The sequence below is a fragment of the Bemisia tabaci genome, chromosome 10 (genome assembly GCF_918797505.1).
Source record: "Bemisia tabaci chromosome 10, PGI_BMITA_v3".
Classification (NCBI taxonomy): Eukaryota; Metazoa; Arthropoda; class Insecta; order Hemiptera; family Aleyrodidae; genus Bemisia; species Bemisia tabaci.
The window spans coordinates 25,911,980-25,933,299 of NC_092802.1; the positions used below are offsets into that span (position 1 = coordinate 25,911,980).

General features: G+C 40.7%; 1 protein-coding gene across 12 annotated transcripts in view; it reads left to right on the forward strand.

Moving 5' to 3' along the window:
- The window catches only part of cyc (basic helix-loop-helix ARNT-like protein cyc), a 154,291-nt gene that overhangs the window by 115,244 nt on the left and 17,727 nt on the right, over positions 1–21,320 (forward strand). For 11 of the 12 annotated variants that reach the window (XM_072305551.1, XM_072305556.1, XM_072305548.1 and 8 more), the window contains 7 exons: positions 6,703–6,765; positions 9,301–9,538; positions 11,785–11,877; positions 13,239–13,356; positions 17,407–17,571; positions 19,268–19,514; positions 20,810–20,948. In XM_072305551.1, the coding sequence (XP_072161652.1) occupies positions 6,703–6,765; positions 9,301–9,538; positions 11,785–11,877; positions 13,239–13,356; positions 17,407–17,571; positions 19,268–19,514; positions 20,810–20,948 (1,063 nt within the window). The remainder of the gene's footprint in view (positions 1–6,702; positions 6,766–9,300; positions 9,539–11,784; positions 11,878–13,238; positions 13,357–17,406; positions 17,572–19,267; positions 19,515–20,809; positions 20,949–21,320) is intronic. The other variant, XM_072305557.1, reaches the window with a different exon arrangement.

Below are 21,320 nucleotides of genomic sequence, written 5' to 3' on the forward strand. Positions count from 1 at the left end.
CACATGGCACCCAAGAAAGATGATGAATGGCGCCCTTGCGGCGACTATCGGGCACTCAACGCTCGCACCATACCCGACAAATATCCCATTCGCCATCTCCACGACTTTACAGTCAACCTCAAAGGCTGTAAGGTCTTCTCAAAAATAGATCTGGTCAAAGCATACACCCAGATCCCCGTCAACCCAGCAGACGTACCACTATGGTCCACAGACTGGATTTAACGGAACTTTACTCGAAAATGCACTGCACCGCCATAAAAGGTGTTGGATCTTATGATTTTTGGGTCGCTGATTTCATTTTACATCTTAGTTAAACAAAATATTAACATCCTGACCGAGAAACTTAACTTCAAATGTAATTTCTGGCGCTTTTAAGATTGAAGATTTTTTCCACCCTATTTTGACATGTATAAAAATAATATAAAAAATGTCTCTCGGTCGAGATTAGGTTATTCTTATGTATTTTTAGGCGGTAAATTCGAATATGACCTCCGTTTTTGTCCATTACCCTTCAATTTGTCGGAAAAACCGATTTTACCCGGAAAAGCTCGTTCTCCAAGGAAAATTGAATTTTCCGGGATAATGAGGGGTGATAGGAAAAATCTAAGGCCATATTCGGGTTTAGCAAGTCAGAATGCATAGGAGTCGATGTATCGCACATCGAAATCATTTTTAAAATGTATTTTTAACACACTTAGAGTCCGGAAAAGGTTTTACCCAAAAGGCTCGGGAAAATCGGCATTATCGGAGAACTGGAGGGTGATAAAAAAAACCTAGGTCATATTCGGATTTAGCAGCTTAATATACATAACAGAATCTCTTTACCGCGGGTCCAGTATAATTTATCAACATGAATTGCAATTATGGCAAAAATACGTCAAATTTGCTCATTTTCCCGGGAAAAAGTCGCTTTTTCGGAAAAGTGAGAGGTTATAAGAAAAAACCAAGGTCATTTTCGGACTCAGTAGATCAAAATATATCGGAATACTTTCATTTTGTACCGATAAAAAATTTAACAGTCGCAAAAACGCCAAAAATGCATGGAATATTCCACATTTTGATGCACGGAGGTGCACTCCGAAAAAAATTCATTTCGACCATTAGGCGACAAAAGGCGACATTTTAATTGGCCTCATTTTAAACTTAAGGATATGTAGAACAAGATTTTTCAATCCGCAAAGCATTAACTAGAATTAAAAAAAAGTTGGAGCTTCCTAAAAATTACGAATTTCACTGATTTCTATCATTTTTTGGCGTATGTTTGCAGCGTTAAAAAGCATACAAATTTCAGTTCAAAATTAATGAAACTGGGTGAAAAGGAAGTCACTTGCCACCAGGTGGAACCATGTTGCCCAAAAATTTACATAGATGATGCGTAACTCGGTAAAATAAACACCTTGTCACGCACCACCGAATGAGGCCCACAATCAGCTAATGAAGACCTGTCGCGCGCTCTGTTGTTAGGGTCCGTCACAATCTTATAAATCATTATTAGTCGATGAAAACTTAGGTGACGATCCATGGGAGTATGAATGATAAAACTGTAGTGCCAAACTTTAATTTTTCCCACCTTCAAAATTTGACTAAAGTTCCGTTAAATAGGGTCTGTGGACCATAGTGCGTACCCAAAACAGCCATCACCACCCCTTTTGGACTATTCGAATTCCTCTACATGAGTTTCGGACTGCGCAACGCAGGACAAACTTTTCAACGGTTCATCGACGAAGTCCTACAAGGCCTAGACTTCTGCTTCCCATATCTAGACGACATCCTGGTCGCCTCAAAAGACAAGAAGGAACACAAGAAGCATCTACGCCTAATTTTTCAGAGATTAGCAAAATACGGCATCATCATCAACATTAAAAAGAGCATCTTTTTCGCCGACTCCCTTGAGTTCCTCGGTTACGAAGTATCCGCCCAAGGCATCAGACCACTCCCAGACCGCATAAAAGCACTGATGGAATACCCACCTCCAGCAGATGCACACGGTCTACGAAGATTCCTGGGCATGATGAACTTCTACCGTCTTTTCCTGCCAGATGCTGCCTACTACCAAGCACCCCTACACGAAGCTCTCATTGGCATAAAAGGGAATCAACCGATTCACTGGACACCTTCCCTTCTGGACGCCTTTGAAGCCTGCAAACAGAGCCTCGGAGATGCCACACTCCTCGCGCACCCAAGCGCCGACGCACCCTTAAGCATAGGCCTCTTCTCAGACGCTTCGAAAGCATCGATTGGAGCCTGTCTACAGCAACTCGTCGACAACAAGTGGCAACCTCTCGGCTTCTTCTCGAAAAAGCTCAATCCACGGCAACAGGAATGGCCCACGCCGCACAGAGAACTCCTGGGCGTGTACGAAGCAATCCGCCATTTCAGACCGGCAGTTGAAGGTCAGGACTTCACGATCTACACAGATCATAAGCCACTAACCTACGTCTTCGACAAGAAACATGGAAACCTGCCGCCCGTCCAAATGAACCAACTTTCATTCATATCCCAGTTCACAACGGACATTCAGTACATACCAGGCTCCGCCAACGTCGTCGCTGACGCATTCTCCAGAATCGAAGCGATCACCTCCACAAACCAGATCGACTTCAACACACTTGCCGCAGCACAGAAAGACGACCCAGAGCTACCAGAACTCTTGAAGGACGACAAACTTTCAATCAAACTCACGCTCATTCCCGTCCCAGGAACAGACATCAAAATCTACTGCGACTCTACAACGCAGCAAAGACCCTATGTCCCATTCCCACTCAGACAAAGGATCTTCAAGCAACTTCACAACCTGAGCCACCCCGGCACCAGAGCAACACAGAAACTCATCTCCGATCGCTACGTCTGGCCAAAAATGCATATTGACTGTCGGAGATGGACCCAAGCCTGTCAAGAGTGTCAACGAGCCAAAGTCTCCCGGCACGTACACTCACCTCTAGGCACCATCAACACTCCATCCAACCGATTCCAGCACATCCACATCGACTTGATCGGACCTCTTCCTCTGGCGCAAAACTACAAGTATTGCCTCACGGTCATCGACCGCTACACCCGCTGGCCAGAAGCACAACCTCTAGAGGGCATCACAGCTGAAGAAGTCGCAACAGCCCTTCTAAACTGCTGGATTTCAAGATTCGGTTCACCTTCCCAGCTTACCAGTGATCAAGGCCGACAATTTGAATCTCATCTCTTCCGAGCCTTGGAGAAACAGCTAGGAATCAACCACATCCGGTCAACTCCATACCACCCCGCAGCAAACGGAATGGTTGAACGGATGCACAGACACCTCAAGAGCGCCATCATGTGCCACCCAAACTCCACATGGCTAGAAGCTCTCCCACTAGTACTTCTAGGCATGAGATCTGTCTTTAGAGAAGACGCCCAAGCAACACCCGCAGAGCTGACTTACGGCGAACCTCTACGCCTCCCAGGGGAACTACTGGTCGCAAACCCAACTCAAGAAAACCCTGCAGAATACGTCAGCAAACTGCGCACCCAGATGGCAAACCTTCGGCCCAAACCTGCCTCTCGCCACGGCACAGCAAACACGTTCATATTCAAGGACCTGAAGACATGCTCCCACGCCTTCCTCAGAGACGACACAAGCCGCAAGTCCCTGCAGCCCCCCTACACCGGGCCATACAAAATCATAGAGCGTACCGACAAAGTATACAAACTTCTGATTAAAGGCATGCAAGTCAACATCAGCATCGACCGCCTTAAACCGGCCTACATCCTGCCCGAAGAACCAGCCTCTGTACAGCTCGCACATCCCAAAACCACTCCGGCCCCAGCTGCGGCCCCGCCCCCAACACCCAACGAAGCGGAGACCAAAGCCCCGGAATACAGGACTCGATCAGGGAGGAAAGTGCATTTCCGCTTCCCGGACTTGGTCAAACAATAAAGAAAGCTCCAACCAAATCAATCAAGCAGCTTTCCCTATAAAAAGGCCATCAATCTGTCCACAGCATTCAGTCTTTCACCTACGAACCATGGCGACGGTCGACAAGTTATTTCACCTGACAGCCCGCTTCATTCAACACAGTTATCTACATGAAGAACCACCAACTTTTTCCTGGCGGCTTCCACACAATAACTTTTTGGACCAAGAAGCACATCATAAATCCGGCCAACAATCCACCTCCGGCACAAAGAAACGCACAAAACCTGACAGCAAATGGGCTCAAACTACCCAAAACTATGCAGCCCAATATGGTATGGCATGCACCAAGCAGAAGATAGCAATTTTCAAGACTAAACCAAGAAGGCAAATCCAGCGAGCACAAGGCGTACACCACACCGCAGGCACTCAAATCCATTCCCCCAAACCCCGCATCTTCACCGTCCCTAAGACCCAACTCCACCTAGTTCCTCCGGAAATATTTTCATTTGCCCCACCCATCTACCAACATAACTTGAATCCTACCCCTCACCCCAAAATTTGCCAACTATGTCTCACCTGCTCTGCCCTATGCACTTGCAAAGTAAAATCATGCCAACCATGTACCCATCTTTCGTGCCCCTGCAAGAACATCCCTGAAAACTACACCGTCGCCGGACTATTAAATCAGAACAACACTTTGGAGAAGAAAAGCAAATTCCTCCAAGGAGCCAGCAAGACATGCCCAGAGCTCATACCGAAATTCACCAAATTCCTAGAGACTCCGTCTCAGCCGTAGGGGAGTACTGTGGCGGCCAATCACCGCCTCTCCAGCGCGGCGCATCCCGCGCTCGCCCGTGATTGGCCGACACGGTCGCACCCCGAGGGTATAAGACCAGCGCCCCCGGCCACCTACGGCACTCGTGCTCAGTCCTCCAGTCAGTCAAGACCAGTCACGCTGCTCCAGTCTTCGCTCGCTCCAGACGCCATCCATCCTGTCTCTCATCACCATCTAAAACGGCCCTTTTCAGGGCCACCACATCACTTGAGCACCCACAAATCCATACAGTGTGTGCAAACATTTCAAAGTCATGAGTTGAAAAACGCTGACTCCACAAGATTTAATATTAGAGCCTAACACAAAGCGAAGCGGCGGCGCACTGGCGCCTACAAACCTAACAGGGATACCTCACGCATTGCGCAATGCGTGAAGTATCCCTGTTAGGTTTGTAGGCGCAAATGTGCGTTTCGCGCTGGCTGCCCGCCCGCCTCGCCGCGCCGCAGCGTACCACGGCGCTTGAAGCAACTATTTCACACCAGAGGTATTGCACAGTATCATACGAAACTGAAGGCGCTCTAATATATTAGGAATGACAGGCATCCAGCAAAAGAACGGAGCTTTCCTCGCAAAATAAATCAAGATACTACGGCCCACAAAGAGAGCAGTTGTCCAAAAGCTCACTAAGTCCTAGCATCCGTAATTAGTAACGTTTAGCATACACTTTATCGCCAGGCTGTTGCTTAATCGCCATCGGCTATAAAAGGCTATAAGAAATTGTGTTGCCAGCTATAGAAGCTATTGGAAATCTTACAGCCGGCCTCGTATTTTGGAACACAGATTTTACTGCCAATTTATCGGTATCCCGTATGACTGCACACAATTAACTTTATTAAACCTGATAAAGGATAGAGTTGGGATTTATTTCGAAACGCGCCTACCTTTAAAAATAGAAAAGAGAAATAAATTAATAAAAGATGCACGTGACAATTTGACTTCCTGCAATAAATTGACATTTTCATTTTTCCCGAGTTTGAGAGTTGGCCAAGCAAGGCGTTCATTCATGAAGGGTTCCTTTCCAGTGGGAGAACTCTTTGAACACTGTCATTTTTAAACACAACAACTAAGTGGAAAAAACTTGAAGAAGCCGCACAAGGATCTTTCTGAACTCTCATTTGAAAGGGTCGTTCCCAAAACGGAACGAATCAAATCCTTAGTTGAGCCCTGATCTACGTAAGAATACTAGCATTGTAGGGTTCATTTGGAAAATCGATTTGTTCGCTTTCAGAAATAACCTGTTCAATTACCGGAGAACCTGAAACAATGCTCGTGAACCACCGTTTCACGGAAGTTTTGACGATGATTTCAGCGACGCGCGGTGACTTCTGAAGGTCGAGACAAGGGGGGGGGAGGAGGGGCCGCGACCCGCGACGGTGCTTTCACACCGACCGAGATCTCGCGATACCTGTTGCCTTTTTGTAAGGTTTCACCGCTGTTGTTTCATGCAAATGCGCGCTGCGACCTGCGACGCGGGCGTGAAAAGGGTGAAGCGAACAAAAGGCTGCAAGCGTGCTGCCGGGTTGCCGTTCGCGAAAAAGACGCCCGTCCTCAGCTTGAACGCCGTAACTCCATTCTAAATGTTTGTAGGCTTTTTACCGAAATAAATGTTTCATTATGGAGAAACTAACGACCATGTATCCCCCTTAGTTCTGAAGTACCTGTGGCATACCACTGAGAATGGAGATGTTGCATGTGTGCCAAGGTAAAACGCCGTACGAACATTCGAGGGTTGCCAAATTTCTCCGGATAAACCGTGTATTTTTGAGGCAAGTTATGCATTTTTTTCTGTGCAATTTTCAGATACTTTAGACCAAACGAACAAAATTATCTGAAAAATTAAAAGAAAATACTCAACATTTTCCCAGTAAATTCGGGTTGTAGCAAAGGAAAGCCGGCAACGGCTGAAGGCTCATACGGCGTTTTTCCTCAGCACAGTGGTACTGCTAGGGCCTACATATAGCTTTTGGTTCTTTTGTTTTAGTGGCAGCGACCTGGACAACGATACCGACGATGCCAAGTCTGCCAGAACAGATGACTGTAAAAAGTAAGTAAATTTACATTCTGATCCCCTTTAAATGGGCTGTGAAGACTTCGAATCAATATTTGTACAGTCATCTCAAAAAAGGCGGAAATAGGAGTCTTATAAGGAGGTGTACTTTATTAAAGGGGGTCCAGGGGACACAGAGAAACCCTTCCGCCATCAAGAGGAGGGGTGGTGGGGGGCCTCTCCAGCTCTTAGAGGAGTCAGGTGAACTCCCCAAAAAATTTTGAATTTTCTGGACTCTGTGCATTGTATTGAACGGAAAACCAAATAATTGCAACGGCAATATACTAACTATATGTATACGTGGGTGATTCCACGATAACAGGAACAGTAGTGTCGTCAATTTCATTTTCAAGTATATTCAAGGCATTCAGACATATTGAAGAAGAACAACATTGCCATTGGGAATATTTTTATTTGCGCACCTGCGTAAGATTCATGCAAAAAAGAACAAGACATTTTCATAACTAAAGGTATTAGACCGTAAAATGGGATGTCGTTTACGCGCGACCGACAGGGAAAAAATGACCTGTCGATTACGTAACCGACAGAAGATTCTACGGTCTAAAAGTCTCTGTGACGATAATTTCTCATACTTTGTTTGCATGAATTAGTGCAGGGTCACGACTTTGAAAGATTTTCAAAAACAGTTGTACAAATATGCCTCTTCAATCTGGGCCGGATTTACTTACTTGCCGCCCATGGACAACCACTTTTTCCATTTGGTAAAATATAGCCCATGACCTCTTTTAATCGCCTTAAACTTGATTAATTCTGCCACAAGAATTACTAAGTTGATTTTAACGCTGGTTAAAATCAAACAACGATGTAACGATGTTTTGAAACATCCATAAAAACCATCAAGTGAACGTGCCGGTGGGGGAGGGATGCATAAGACGTGTTTACTCGTGTTGGACACATTTCTTGCGAAAGCCCTGTCAACACTACGAGCGAAAGTTCACGAAACTTGGCGCGAAAGTTAAGTTCCTTAAACCTATCTCTGTGTGGACAAGGCCTCCCATTCATATGAAATGAACGAAAAAATTATGAAAGAACAAACATAAATGTGGTTTAATAATTTTAACTTCCGCCGGCTCGCCGCGCTGACCGCACTGTGTTTGACGCAATGCGTGAAGTATTCATGCAGTCTTGTAGGCGCTATGCGTTTCACGCCGCCCGCTGCTGGCCGCAGCGACCGCACTGTCTTTGACGCAATGCGTGAAGTATTCATGCAGTCTTGTAGGCGCTAATGCGTGTTACATGCCGACCGCCGCGCCGAGGGTTTCTCCTTTTCATCTCAAGTTCTCGTCATCATTGCTCTCTGCGCCGCGCCGTTCCAGGCCAAATTCCGTGTTCGGTTTCTGTCTTAGTCTTAACTCGACTAATTAAAGGTGCTGTCTATTGTATCACAGATAGACGACAAAATTAGAGATAAACTCTCAGAAAATGAGAGATTTTGTCACATTTTCCCGTTTGCATTGTTTTTCTGAATCCGATTTTTCTTTATACATACATTTAAAAAAATTGTAAAATATTTGCCGCCATGGGCCGCGGCCCATGTGGCCACCCCCTAAATCCGGCCCTGTCTTCAATTAAATTATTCTATACCTTTAAAAACGCTAAAAGCTAAACTGGCGACACGACTATATTTCCGCAATTGTGAAATCACCTTTGGTCCAAAAAATCTGGGCACTCTAAGAATCTTGGATTTCTTCCTTATAAAATCTTTTTTTTGACTTTTTAATGTGTCAAAATGCAATGCCCGTGACAAAAAAATGCCTAGGTGAGAGGTGGAGAGGGTATGATGAATTGGGGGTACGATGGATCGAGCCACAATAGAAGAGGTCGGACATGAAGTATTCGGCTAAAATTTCTTCTTTTGATGTTAGTTTTGTCACTAATTAATTTCAAAGGGATGTTTCTGAGAGGAGATTTCGTGAAAAAACCAATGAAACCCCCTTTGAACTTTCTTGTTTCATGTTTTCGAAAATACAAGCTATCAAATTTTCCAGATTTTGTCCGACCTCCTCTACTCACTCGGCCCAGTGTGCGGGGGCGCACTGAAAAAAAATGCTCGGCGTTTTTACCAAGGTCCGTTGGTACCTTTACCATCTCACTTTTTTACCAATTATTGGTAATTTTACCAAGACAGATTGGTAAGTTTACCTAAAAACCGGTATTTTTACCGTTTTTTCAGGTAAGAATACCACTTTTATTGGTAATTAATTCCCGGTAACTTTGCCATTTTATCTCGGTAAGTCTACCACAGTCGATATAAAATATTGGCTTTTTTACCAAGGTCCAGTAAAATTACCGAGAAGGTTCAATAACTTTACCGAGATTTCTCGGTAAAATTACCGATTCCATAAATGCTAATTTTACAAAGAAAAACTGGGATCAAATAGACCCCTGAATTCTTGGTAATTTCACCCTTTTCTTAGTAAATACACCGAGATATTTTTTTCAGTGCGGGTCGTCCCACCCCGCGCCCGAGCAAATTTTTACAGATTCTAAAAGGCAATGACGTTTTTCCAGACAGAATCATAGCGAGATAGAGAAGCGACGCCGGGACAAGATGAACACGTACATCACGGAGCTGTCAGCGATGGTGCCCATGTGCCATTTCATGTCCCGGAAGTTGGACAAGCTAACCGTACTTCGGATGGCCGTCCAGCATCTCAAGTCCATCCGCAGCGCGGTCCACTCCTACACGGAAGGCAGTTACAAACCCTCCTTCTTGTCCGACCAAGAGCTCAAACATTTAATCCTTCAGGTAGGCCACTTTACAATGTTACACTTATTAGGTTTATGGTTATTCCGATAGCATTTATTTAAAACAAAAAAAACAAAAAAAAAACAAAACAAAAAACCTTGAAATTTTTACCCTCAATTAGGTTAAAATCTTGTTGGTTTACGGTTGCGGCCGTTCGAGTATTAACGTAACGCATTTTAGGGGGGAGGGTGGACTACCTCTACAGTGCGTTACAAGGGGAATGCGGCCCAAGTCCAGCGGTACGTGACAAATCCGAGCCGGGAAGGAAAAAAAAGAACATCCAAAACATTAAAAATCCCGCCGAATGAATCTTTTCGAAGGGCCCAGCGTTACTTAATTCAAAAGAAGGGGGGGGGGGGGTATAGGGGTTCGTTATGGGTGCGTTACAAGGAGGGGAGGGAGAGGGGTAAAAAATGGGGTAAATTGCGTTACTCAATACTTGAACCTCAAGTTGCGAGACCTAACCCTTTTAATTCGACCATGGGTCTTAAATTATATTTCAAACTGTGCACAAGTTGAGCTTTGAGCCATCATCGGTCCCTTGACGAAGCAAACCATTCATCAGCGATCGAATGACAGAGATAGCATTCTCGCCGCAAACTTCAGCCGTAAGTAAACTGGCCGACAAGAGTTAGGAACATATCCGCAAATTCCATGTTTACAATGCAGATAGAGAAATTACGGCTTGGGATTTTTTCCCGCTCTATTGATACCTCTTTGACAACTTTTCACTTTTCAGCCCCCACTCTCAGTTTTCGAATTTTCGACAAAAAAAATTACATTCGACCCATCCTACAATTACAGAGTTTCCTAAGATTGGCAGATAATTAATTGTTAATGGTTCGATTCTTTGGGTTACAGTAAACTTTTTTGTTTGTGGTGTGAAATATTTTCTGAAAACGGTTTCCCCCAGAGTTGCGCGGCACTGTGGCAGTCCAAATTTTTGTAAAAGAACTTGAGTACTAAATCTCAAATTCTGTCACAGTTTTTCTAGATCTAATTAAATGTACCATATTTTTCGTTAAAAATTTCCAAATAAAAAAAATTGATGGAAACCCCCGAAAGAGTTAGTGTAGCCGTAAGTTCGAAAATGGAAATTTAGATGAAAAGTGCATACAATCAACCTCATATGACTGAAAAAAAAAAATTGTACTGAATTGGAAATAATTACCCCAGTGGTTTTTCAGAAATTTTGAGGTTTAAAACGAAAATTTGGGGAGTCAAATAGCTGACATATATAATGATCAGGGACCCCACAATATCATCACTCAAATCTCTTTTATCAGGCTCAGTCGTTACTCAGTTTTCATGTTCGTGCCGTGCGCAACCGATCTGTTACATTATTAATAGGACTTTAGGATTTCACGTACAAAAAATCTACCGATGAAAAAAATTAGTAGGGGTTCGCGTGATTCCTCAAATGTTAAAAAGCACGAAAAAGTTGTGAAAAACTAATCGAAAATTCGGTTTTACTGAAATTCGATGAGCGAAACCGTCGAGAAAGCAGTGAAATGTGTTTTTTTTCTCCCTTATTTTTAGTTTTCGGAGGTAGAATAAAGGGTGGTGTCTGGTTTCTCGCAAAAAATTTTCATCGCCATGAGTAAAACAACTCTAAAACCGTGACGTTAAAAAGCCCGTTTTGAATCATAAAAACTTGTTCCTTTCGTAACTTGACGTCAGGACAAAAAAATGCTAGCGTGAGGTTTGATTCAGCAGCTTTAAAAAAAATACGAGTCGTAGCTGAAAAGTAATCAGTTCAAGCTCATAACTACTGGAGTAGGGAAGTTAAACTGTCATGCCTTTGAAAGGATTCGCCACTTTTTCGCTAAGTTACCAAAAAAACCCCTGAACTACAAAAAAAAAAAAAAAAAACCCACATTGAACAACATTTAAAAACAAAAACTTCTTGAAGAAGAAGCTTCAAACTTTCTGAAAGTCGATTTGATGCCCAACTTTTGTCTATCAAACTTTGAAAGATGAAAACTGATGGAGTTATTCATAAAGGCCGTGTTAAATGGCCGGTAAGTAAAACTAAAGCTTTGCTCTCTTATCGAAAAAAGAGCATGTTTCCAAAATTATTTGATGCGGAACCTATTTTACGACGTCAGAACGGCCGGATGAATTTAAAACCGTTCAAGCGAAGAAATTCATAATCTAATTCACACAAGTAACAATTAATTGCAGCGCAAAAAAGTTGCACCATTTTTGCAGGTACTTTAATTAAGCGTTTTGACATTTGATTTCAGGCAGCTGAAGGTTTTTTGTTCGTGGTTGGGTGTGACAGGGGGAGGATATTATATGTATCGGAATCTGTCTCTCAAATTCTAAGTTACTCTCAGGTATGTTTCTTAATATACGAAGTTAGATTGTAAGCGTGCATCTTATACCTACATTCATCAAATTATGTGTAGAATTTATAAATTTCCAAGGCATATATAAGTTGCTGAAGCTCTGCGCTCTGTTTCAGTGCAAGCCTCTCCAAAGGAATGACATTTTCTTCAGCCGCATAAAGAGCTTAACTGTTCGGGAAGAACAAATAGTGGCATAATCATAAAGGGTTCAAGGGGTCTAGACCTCTTTCCCATGACCGGATAATTGGACCGCACTTAGCAGGGAAGAACCAAGCTACATTAGCTATTGCCAAATTTAATTGGGCAAATTAATATTTTACTAGAGAACGTTCTGTTTTCTCTGAAAATTTTAAGGGATTTGCTTTGTATTGTGCAGAAAATTCACTGAAATTTGCACGACCGCACAACCGTTTTCATGCAAAAAATTAAATTGCCCAATTATATTTGGCAGTAGCTGATATGGCTTGATTCCTTTCTACTTAACGCGGTTCAATCGTCCCCGAAAAACTTATTTTTTAATGATTTTCAGGACTTTTCTTCGCTTATTTAAAAACATGCATAAAGCATTTCAAGGAAATTTTCGGAATGATCTCCTTTTAAAATAATTAAAGGAAATTTACATTGCTATGGTTTTACGCATGTGTTGACTTCAGTCATTGGTATGACCAGAATTATGGAAGTTAAGGTAATTTTCGATTTAAAAAAAAAAAAAAAACAAAAAACAAAAAAAACCTACTATTAAACGTGTGGAATTCAGTTTACTTTTACTTTGTAAATACTATCTCTGTTAGCTATAGGTAATATCTTCTTCCTGCTTACTGACTTTGTAGAATCGTACTGGAACATTTGTTTGCCCATAACCGATTTTTAGAAGCCTTGTCGAGCACTGTCTCGACAGGGACTCAAGGGCCAAAAAAGTAATGAGACGAGTATTTCTCCCGAAAGAAAATGAGTATCAAATCATCCAAAAAGATAGTTCCTAACTTTTCCATGACACTAATACTGCCATGCTAAGGAAAAACGCCGTATGAACCTTCAGGCATTGCCAAATTTCCTGTGATAAAACAAGAATCCCCTAGTAAACTTATGAATATTTTTCTTCCGCAATTTTTCCGATAATTTTGTTCGTAATTTCACCTAAAGTTCCTGAAAATTTCAAGGCAAAATATTCACAACTTTCCTCAAAAATGAACATTTTATCGAAGGGAATTTGGCAACTCTCGAATGTTCATACGACGTTCTTCCTTAGCACGGCAGAATAGAGGCCTCTACTAATTGTTCCCTATCATTCCCTAACATTTATCCGTGAAAACGAATATTTCTGAAATACATTTTATCCTGTGTTTCAGGGAGACCTGTTGGGCCAAAGTTGGTTCGATATTTTACATCCCAAGGATGTTGATAAAGTGAAGGAGCAGCTTTCTTCGTCAGATCTCAGTCCGCGAGAACGATTAATAGATGCCAAAAGTAAGTTTTTTGTCATGGGAACGGAGTTCCCCATGATATTAGAATCGTTCCGTTGCTTTCGCTATGGGATTCCCTATACCTCTGCGACCTTGAGCGTTTCGCCCAGTCTCCGATTTTTGGTTGATTTTCCGATGTATCAAAAACCGTTGTATTTTTTAGCCAATCATGTCTCTACGTCAAGTTGTGTTGATTGCTAAAATTCGCTTTCAGCGAGTTTTTTTTCTCCTGGAGATGTCGCGTCTGACTGGTAAATCTGCGCAGAACCACGAAGTTCCGTTTTTAGGCAAATTCTTTTTTTTGGGAGGTTCTGATTGGTTATTTTTCGCCATCAGTTTTCTGTTCGTTGGTGCAAAAGATCGCCTACCTCGGTGTTCTTGAGAAGCCGCCATTATCCCACCTCAAATTTGAAAAATAGAAGTAAAGAAATAATAACCATCGTACAAGGTGGAAAATTGTTCTGGAGGACTCGTTACGGATAAAGAAGTCAAAATCAGAGCTCGATTGATTGATTTAATTCATGGATACGCAAATATTGCCTTAGCTCAACTGCCGCGATCGGAATGCATAATGGGATGAACCTCGAGACGCATTAAAACAGTGCGAACCATGGCTCCTACAGCAATGCGCATCCCAAAAGCAGTCAAGGTCTCTTGTGATAAGTCCCGCCCATTGCCCGAGTCTTTTAAATGCTATTTTTACTCCCGTTCACGTGGATCCGTCATAGCCTAGTTGACCAAGCCGCCTCGAATTTGTGATTAGACGCGGGCACCCGGCGATCGTGAGTTCGATACCCGACGATGGGAACTACTTTTTAATGATTGTATTGAATGTTTTAGACTAATCATCAAAAAATAATTAATAGTAGATGATAAATGTACGAACATTTTCTCGTGAGTTAATATGTTAAACAAAAATACTGGAATATACCTCCTTCATATAATCAGCCACATGTTCCCCCAAATTAATGACGTTATTTTCTTTTTTCAATAAAGTTAATTTGCATTCAACGTTCGTAAGTTAAGCAAAAAGTACCTATTGATACAAATAGAAAGACATGAAAATAGTATGTCTAACATTTCAGTTGTTTTTTTTTTTTTTTTTTTTTTATTTATTTTTTGTTTTTTTGTTTTTTCAATAAAACAAATTGACTGGGACTAGAATCATCGTATCTCTGAAGACAAAAGCTAAGTTTTTTGATACAGAAATACTAATATATTCATCCTTTATATAATCAGGGAGATGTTGACCCAAATATTGATGTATATTTTCTCTGTTCGCCCAAATTAATGATGGTATTTTCTTTTTTCAATAAAATTAATTTACATTCCACGTTCTTAAAGCAATATTTTCTCCAAAATTCAGCAAAAAATAACAATTTATACCTACGCAAAAAGTAAATAAATAAATAAAGCAATGACATGAAAGTAGTATAGGTAGTACACATCTAACATTTCGGTTACATCTATTTGAATGAAAAAAATGGCAACTTAGGAAGCACATAGGTCACTTATCGACGGTGAAACTACCAAACCACGTATCTCGGTTTGCGACGTCGCAGACTTCCTGTCATACTTTATTTTTTAAATGAAAAGCTACTTAACGTCCAGTCTTGAAAATTTCCGTGATTTTTCCTCTTCGTGCGGAGAAAATTCTGTGAAAATTTCAAGGAATGATATTGATTTGGTCTACTTCAAAAAAATAAAATGTGAGCGGAGATTTTTAAACACCGCAAACGAGATACGTGGTTTGGCAGTTTCACCGTCGTTATGATGCGTATTCGGGCATATGCGTAGAGTAAAAATATCATACTTTACGCCGAAAAAACGAAACTGAAAGTTAAATGCGTTAACTTCCAAAAACCATACATAATCCAACGAAAATAAATAATTGGTAAATAACAGCTTTCTTGTATGCAAAGAAAAAAAATTAAAAATGTTAAAAAAGAGATGTCGACACAAAATTACATAGCCCCTTCAATTCTGAAGATACTACAAACGAACTGTACCTTAAAATTTTCATATCCCAGAAGCAAAAGTTCCCATGACGAATATTGCTATCGCTAGCGATTGCAAAAACCAACTTGTCTGATTTTGAATTGGACGTATTTATGCTGAAAGAAACTACTCATATGCAATCCCTATGTACATAGTTCCTTCTAGCATAAATACGTCCAATTTACTGTAAATGTATCGGGGATAGGCAAATTTTGCGTATTCGGGTGCAAAAAATTTTCCGAGATTCCATAAAATTCACGTCTGATAGCATTCATAGTTTGAGGACGAAAAATGGGGGCTTCGACAAAACCGCTATTAAAGTTTGTCGGCTCTGCTCTCACATGCAGGATCGATAAAATTTAAACGCCGCACAGAGGATCGAGTCAATAGGAAGGGTCGGACAAAATGTGGAGACTTTAAAAGCTACTAGCTCCGTTCATACAAAACTTTGAGGTTCTAAAAGTGGTTCGATTCGTTTCACCGTGCAATTTCCTTCTAGAAGTTCCTCTTAAGATTTAAAATGTGGCGAAATAAACTTCAAAATTTGCAATTTTTATCAAGAATTTCATGCCCGACATCTCTAATTGACTCGATCCACTGTGCGCCGGCTAGTTACACTATTATTACCGCAAATCATGGCTCGAAACTTTTACATATGCTTAAAGTATCAGAGAGCATTTGGCATAAAAAACCAAGAATCTCTTTGTTTTTATGCAGAGGTCACTATAAGTTTCTAACTTAAATGTCCCTTTTTCTTGAATCCCACGCATTTACTAAGTTATTGCAGATGTCTTATTGACATTAATTCATTTTTAATTTTTTTAAAACATTTGAATGGTCACTCTTTGAATGTTTATCTCTTTTTAATTTTATATCCAGCCCTCGCGCTCTTTATATTCGGGGTCAAAATGCGGATATCCTTCCAGTACCCATTTGGAATTTGAGAGCGTTGAAAAATTTCGAGCCGAGAGGTCTAATTACTTTTGAAAAGGAAAAAGAAATTTTATTATGATTGTTATATATCAAAGAGCTCAATAGGAGTATCTTATTTAGGATCGTTTTACTGAATTTTAGAACGTTTGAAAGTTTCGAGAAAAGGGGTCTAATTCATTTTGAAAAGGCAAAATAAATATTACCATGGTTGTTATTTATCAAAGAGCTTAATATGTTATTCAGGATCGTTTTGCTATATTATCGTAATGCAGGGCCGGATTTACCTACTTGCCGCCCATGGGCCGCCTGTATTTTGCCGCCCCCTTCTCATTCGTTTTGGAACATCAATAAAAACCATCAAGTGAACGTGCCGGAGAGGGAGGAGGGCGTAAGACGCGTTTACCTACTCGGGTTGGAAACATTTTTTGAGAAAGCCCTGTCAAAACTACTAGAAAAATTTCACGGAACTTTGCGCGAAAGTTAAGTTCCGTAAACATATCTCTGTGTAGACAAGGTCCTCCATTTATAAGAAATGAACCAAAAAATTAAAAGAACAAACATAAAGGTTTAATACCGTTAACGTCCGCCGCTGCGCCGCGCCGGGCTGATCGCACTGTGTTTGGCGCAATGCGTGAAGTATTCCTGCAGTCTTGTAGGCGCTAAAATGTGATGTCGACAGCCGCGCCGTGCCGAGGGCTTGTCCTTTTCATCTCAAGTCCTCGTCATCATCTCTCTCTGCGCTGAGCTCCAGGCAAAATTGCGTGTTTAATTCCTCTCTTAACTCGACTAATTAAAGATGCTGTCTCTTTTATTACCGAAAAACGATAAAATTAGAAATTACTATAATCTCACGAAAGAGAGATTTTGTCCCCTTTTCTCATTGATAATTTTTTTTTTCTGAATCCGATTGTTTTATACCTATATTTAAAAAAAAATTGCGAAATTTGCCGCCATGGGCCGCGGCCCATGTGGCCACCCTCTTAATCCGGCCCTGTCGTAACGTAACCGTAAATTCGCTTTATTAAATGAGATATTCCGTTTTTCTAACTTAAAACCTCCCAATACTTCACACAAATGAACTCGTCGAATATTGCTGCTCTAATTTTGACTCAATTTGTTTCAGCTATGTTACCTGTTAGAAACGATGCACCTCAAGAGGGCACTCGACTGTGTCCTGGTTCCCGAAGGTCTTTCATTTGTAGAATGAAGTGTAAATTAAATTCAGTTGTTAAGGAAGAAGTAGAATCAAATTCCAGTTGTCATAGGAGAAAAAAGCAACAATTCTCAGGTCAGTATACTCAACTTCGAAACGATTCATTCTAAAACAGATTGAGGTGATTCGTCGAGGTTTTCGACGAGGTCGAACTGCACTGGAAAAAAAAAAAAAAAAAAAAAACACATTAGATCTAGAGTCCAGACTTTTGAAAACATTGACAAGAAAAAGTACTCTTGATTCAATCAGATTTAAGCTTAAATCAAAAACCAAGCCTCTTAATTTGAGCGGATTTCCTTTTGATTTAAGCTTAACTCTGATTGAATCAAGAGTCCTTTTCCTTGTCAATGTTTTCAAGAGTCTGTACTCTAGATCCAATGTGTTTTTTTATCCAGTGTGGCATGCGATATATCGCATCGATCATGTAAAAAATCTCGGAAGATTTTGAATTTTTAGCCAGAAAAGGACGATAGCCCCTGCGCACGAGCCTAAAGAATCTAAACAAAAAAAGCAAAATTCAGACAAATGAGAGCTGAGTTCTGTTTGGAAAAAACCTTGCATTCGAGAACAATTCAAAGTAAATTATTTGTAAAGCTGTTAGGGGGCGTGTTCCCTAATTTTCCTTCGAAAAATCATGATTTTAAACAGTTTTGAGACGCCAACTACGAATACATAGACAACAGCAAAGAGCTATAGATTCTTTTTAAAAGGTACGTTATGTGCTGTTTTTGCACTTAACAATTGAACTTGCGGAAATTTGAGTGAATTTGAGAGTGAATTGACGAATCGTTAACATGATTTAATTGAATGCTAATGTAAATAAGGTAATTCAAGAAAAAATCAACTTCTGCAAATAAAAACTTAACGAACATAACTAGTCCTTTTGGCCTCATTAAAAACTTGATGAACGTACGAGAACTACAAAAAAATGAAAATAAAGTGGCTTCTCCAAAATGATGAAGAAAAAAAAACTGAAATCAAACAAGAATTTTCTGCTTACAGCTTCCATTACAGGGAATTTAGTTGTTAGAAATCACAGTAGAGTCATCGTACGATCGTAAATTTTACAGAAGTGCTACTTCTCGAGCACAGTTTTCAATTCGCTGTTGGGCGCAAAAACCACATAACCACGCATATGCCATTACTGCTGGGGTCATCTGAATGGAGATGTTGCATGTGTGAGGGATTTGCGATTTAAGCATTGATTCTTATGTAAAAGTTTGCGAGAAACACGATGGTGCCACTGGTTTTCTCTGAAATCATCTCCCAAGCTCAAAAAAAGCTCTCAAAGTGAGGTCAAAATGGAGGGGATATCCCACCCTACCCTGAGAGTCCACCTCTACATCAAAACAAACTCTCCATGCAAAGATAGGGAGTAAATACATTAGCAGGGATGCCGTGTTTTCAGTTTTGGAGTCCCCAAATGAAGTGGCAGCCCTGTCAATGCATTTGCTCCCTATCTTTGCATGGAAAGTTTGTTTTGATGTAGAAGTGGACTCTCAGGGTAGGGTGGGATATTCCCTCCATTTTGGCCTCAACTTGAGAGCTTTTTTTGAGCTTGGGAGATGATTTCAGAGAAAACCAGTGGCACCATCGTGTCTCTTGCGAACTTTTACATAAGAATCAACAGTCAAATCGCAAATTCTTCACACATGCAACATCTCCATTGCGTCCTTACGCTATGGCTTTTGTACCATATAGTGGCAAATCCGCATAGTGGCCCTGTTTTCACCTTAAGTTAACGTGTGTTTTCTGCTTTTCTTTGCTACAGATAAGAGGTATAGTGTGATCCAGTGCACGGGGTACCTGAAATCTTGGGCACCGGCTAAAGTCGGTCTGGAGGAGCAGGAGAGCGATGCAGAGGCGGAGACCTGTAATTTATCCTGTCTCGTCGCAATCGGCAGATCTCTCCCTCAACTCTACAAATCCTCGTCTCATCAACTCCGCCACAACACACAACCCATCCAGTTCATCTCTAGGCACGCTATAGACGGGAAATTTTTGTTCGTAGATCAAAGGTAAATTTCAAAGGTTGTTTCCTTACAATTAACCTTTTGTTGCATGAGTTATTCGTTAATTTTGAAGAGAAAATCTACATTGTACAGTATTTTACCAACAATGGAGTTAGTTAGAATTGATTTTTGTAGTTTTCTTTAAAGTTAGGAGATTAGACTTAAAATGCTCCCCAAAAATTATTTCTTGCTTTGATTCAATTTAATACTCCAGCATAGAAATAAAGCTGAAAACCATTTGTTGCTTTCATGCAACGCTATACAATAAAGGGTTAACGTTACTGCCACCCAAGAAGCACAAAGAGGCCATCCGTAAATTACGTCACCTATTTTTTAGCCCTCCTTCTCCCTCCCTCACTGTCACCGTATCCAACCGTCATCCACTGCTAGAGCCCCCCTCTAAAATTACCTCAGCCTTAGCGTATACCTCCCTTCTTTTTAGAGACAAAACGCAGAAAATCGATAAAAATCAGTAGATTTAGTTAAATTTCAAGCAAGAATTTTCAGCCTTTTTGCCTTCAAGAAAGCTTAGGTTATCCTAAAAGTCAGTGGCACACATCTTACTCGCGAGACTAACTGCAATGGGACAAAACACGATAACTTTTTCGGAAAACCTGTAGTAGAGAACCAATGTTTCAGGAAAAGTTATTCTTTACCATTGAATTAAAATTGCGATTTATTACAATGAAATTACAATTTTTTGCCATGAAATTGGAATATTTTTGCATCATCTGGTTAGTGCTGATTTTATAAAATTAATAAAAAAAAGTTTCACACATCAGAACCCAAGTAGTATAGTGCAACGAAAATATTGAAATTAGATTGCAATTTGATTTCAATAAAACTGTACTTTTTTACCATTAAATTGCAATATTTTTACATCATTTAGTCGATTAGTGCCGATTTTAAACAATCAACAAAATGAGCTCCATGTGTCTGAAAAATAGGCAATATGCAGTGCAATGAAAAATTGCCACTTATTTCAATTTCATTGCGATACATTTCAATAAATGGGGCCCCTTCAGATAGGAGCTAGGCAACATACACAACACTCAGTAGAATTACAATATTTTTACAATATAATTGCTACTTAATGCAATCTGTGCTACTCAGGCATAATTAGCAGTACAATGAAGTATTGCAACCTATTTCAGCTTTATTGCAATGAATTAGTAGATAGGCGCTACAGGTTTGTCTCTATGGATACATCTTTATCGCAATAACTCATTCTGATGCCCTCCATTTTGGAATCATCTCCTGCGCATGCTATAGTTGGTCATGAAATGAATATATGTTTCCAGGGCGACTTTGGTGCTAGGTTTCCTTCCTCAGGAGTTACTCGGGACAAGTATGTATGAGTATTACCACCACGAGGATATTCCAAATCTAGCCGAGTCTCACAAAGAAGCTCTAAAAAATAGTGTTCCAGTTACTACCAAGGTATGCTTATCCTTAGTTTTATTTCCGATAAATTCCCGAAAAATTTGAACCCCAATTTTATGGGTCTCTTTGCCTGACTCTCTCAAAAGTTCACGGCTTAATTTATCAAACTATATAGTCAAAGTCATCCAACTCCATACCCATGCTTTCCTTCGATTTCACTTATTATAGTCATCTAATTTGAGATGTCCAATGGACCAGTAGACAAGCTACGAATATCAACATCCTGATACATGTTCTTTTACCAAAATTTCACGAAGAACACGATGCTCACGACAAAAATTACCGAAATCTACTCCTTACGAATATATTTAATGATTTTTGATGCGTGAATTCAAACCATCCGCTCATGGAAACTCAATGCTCTACGTG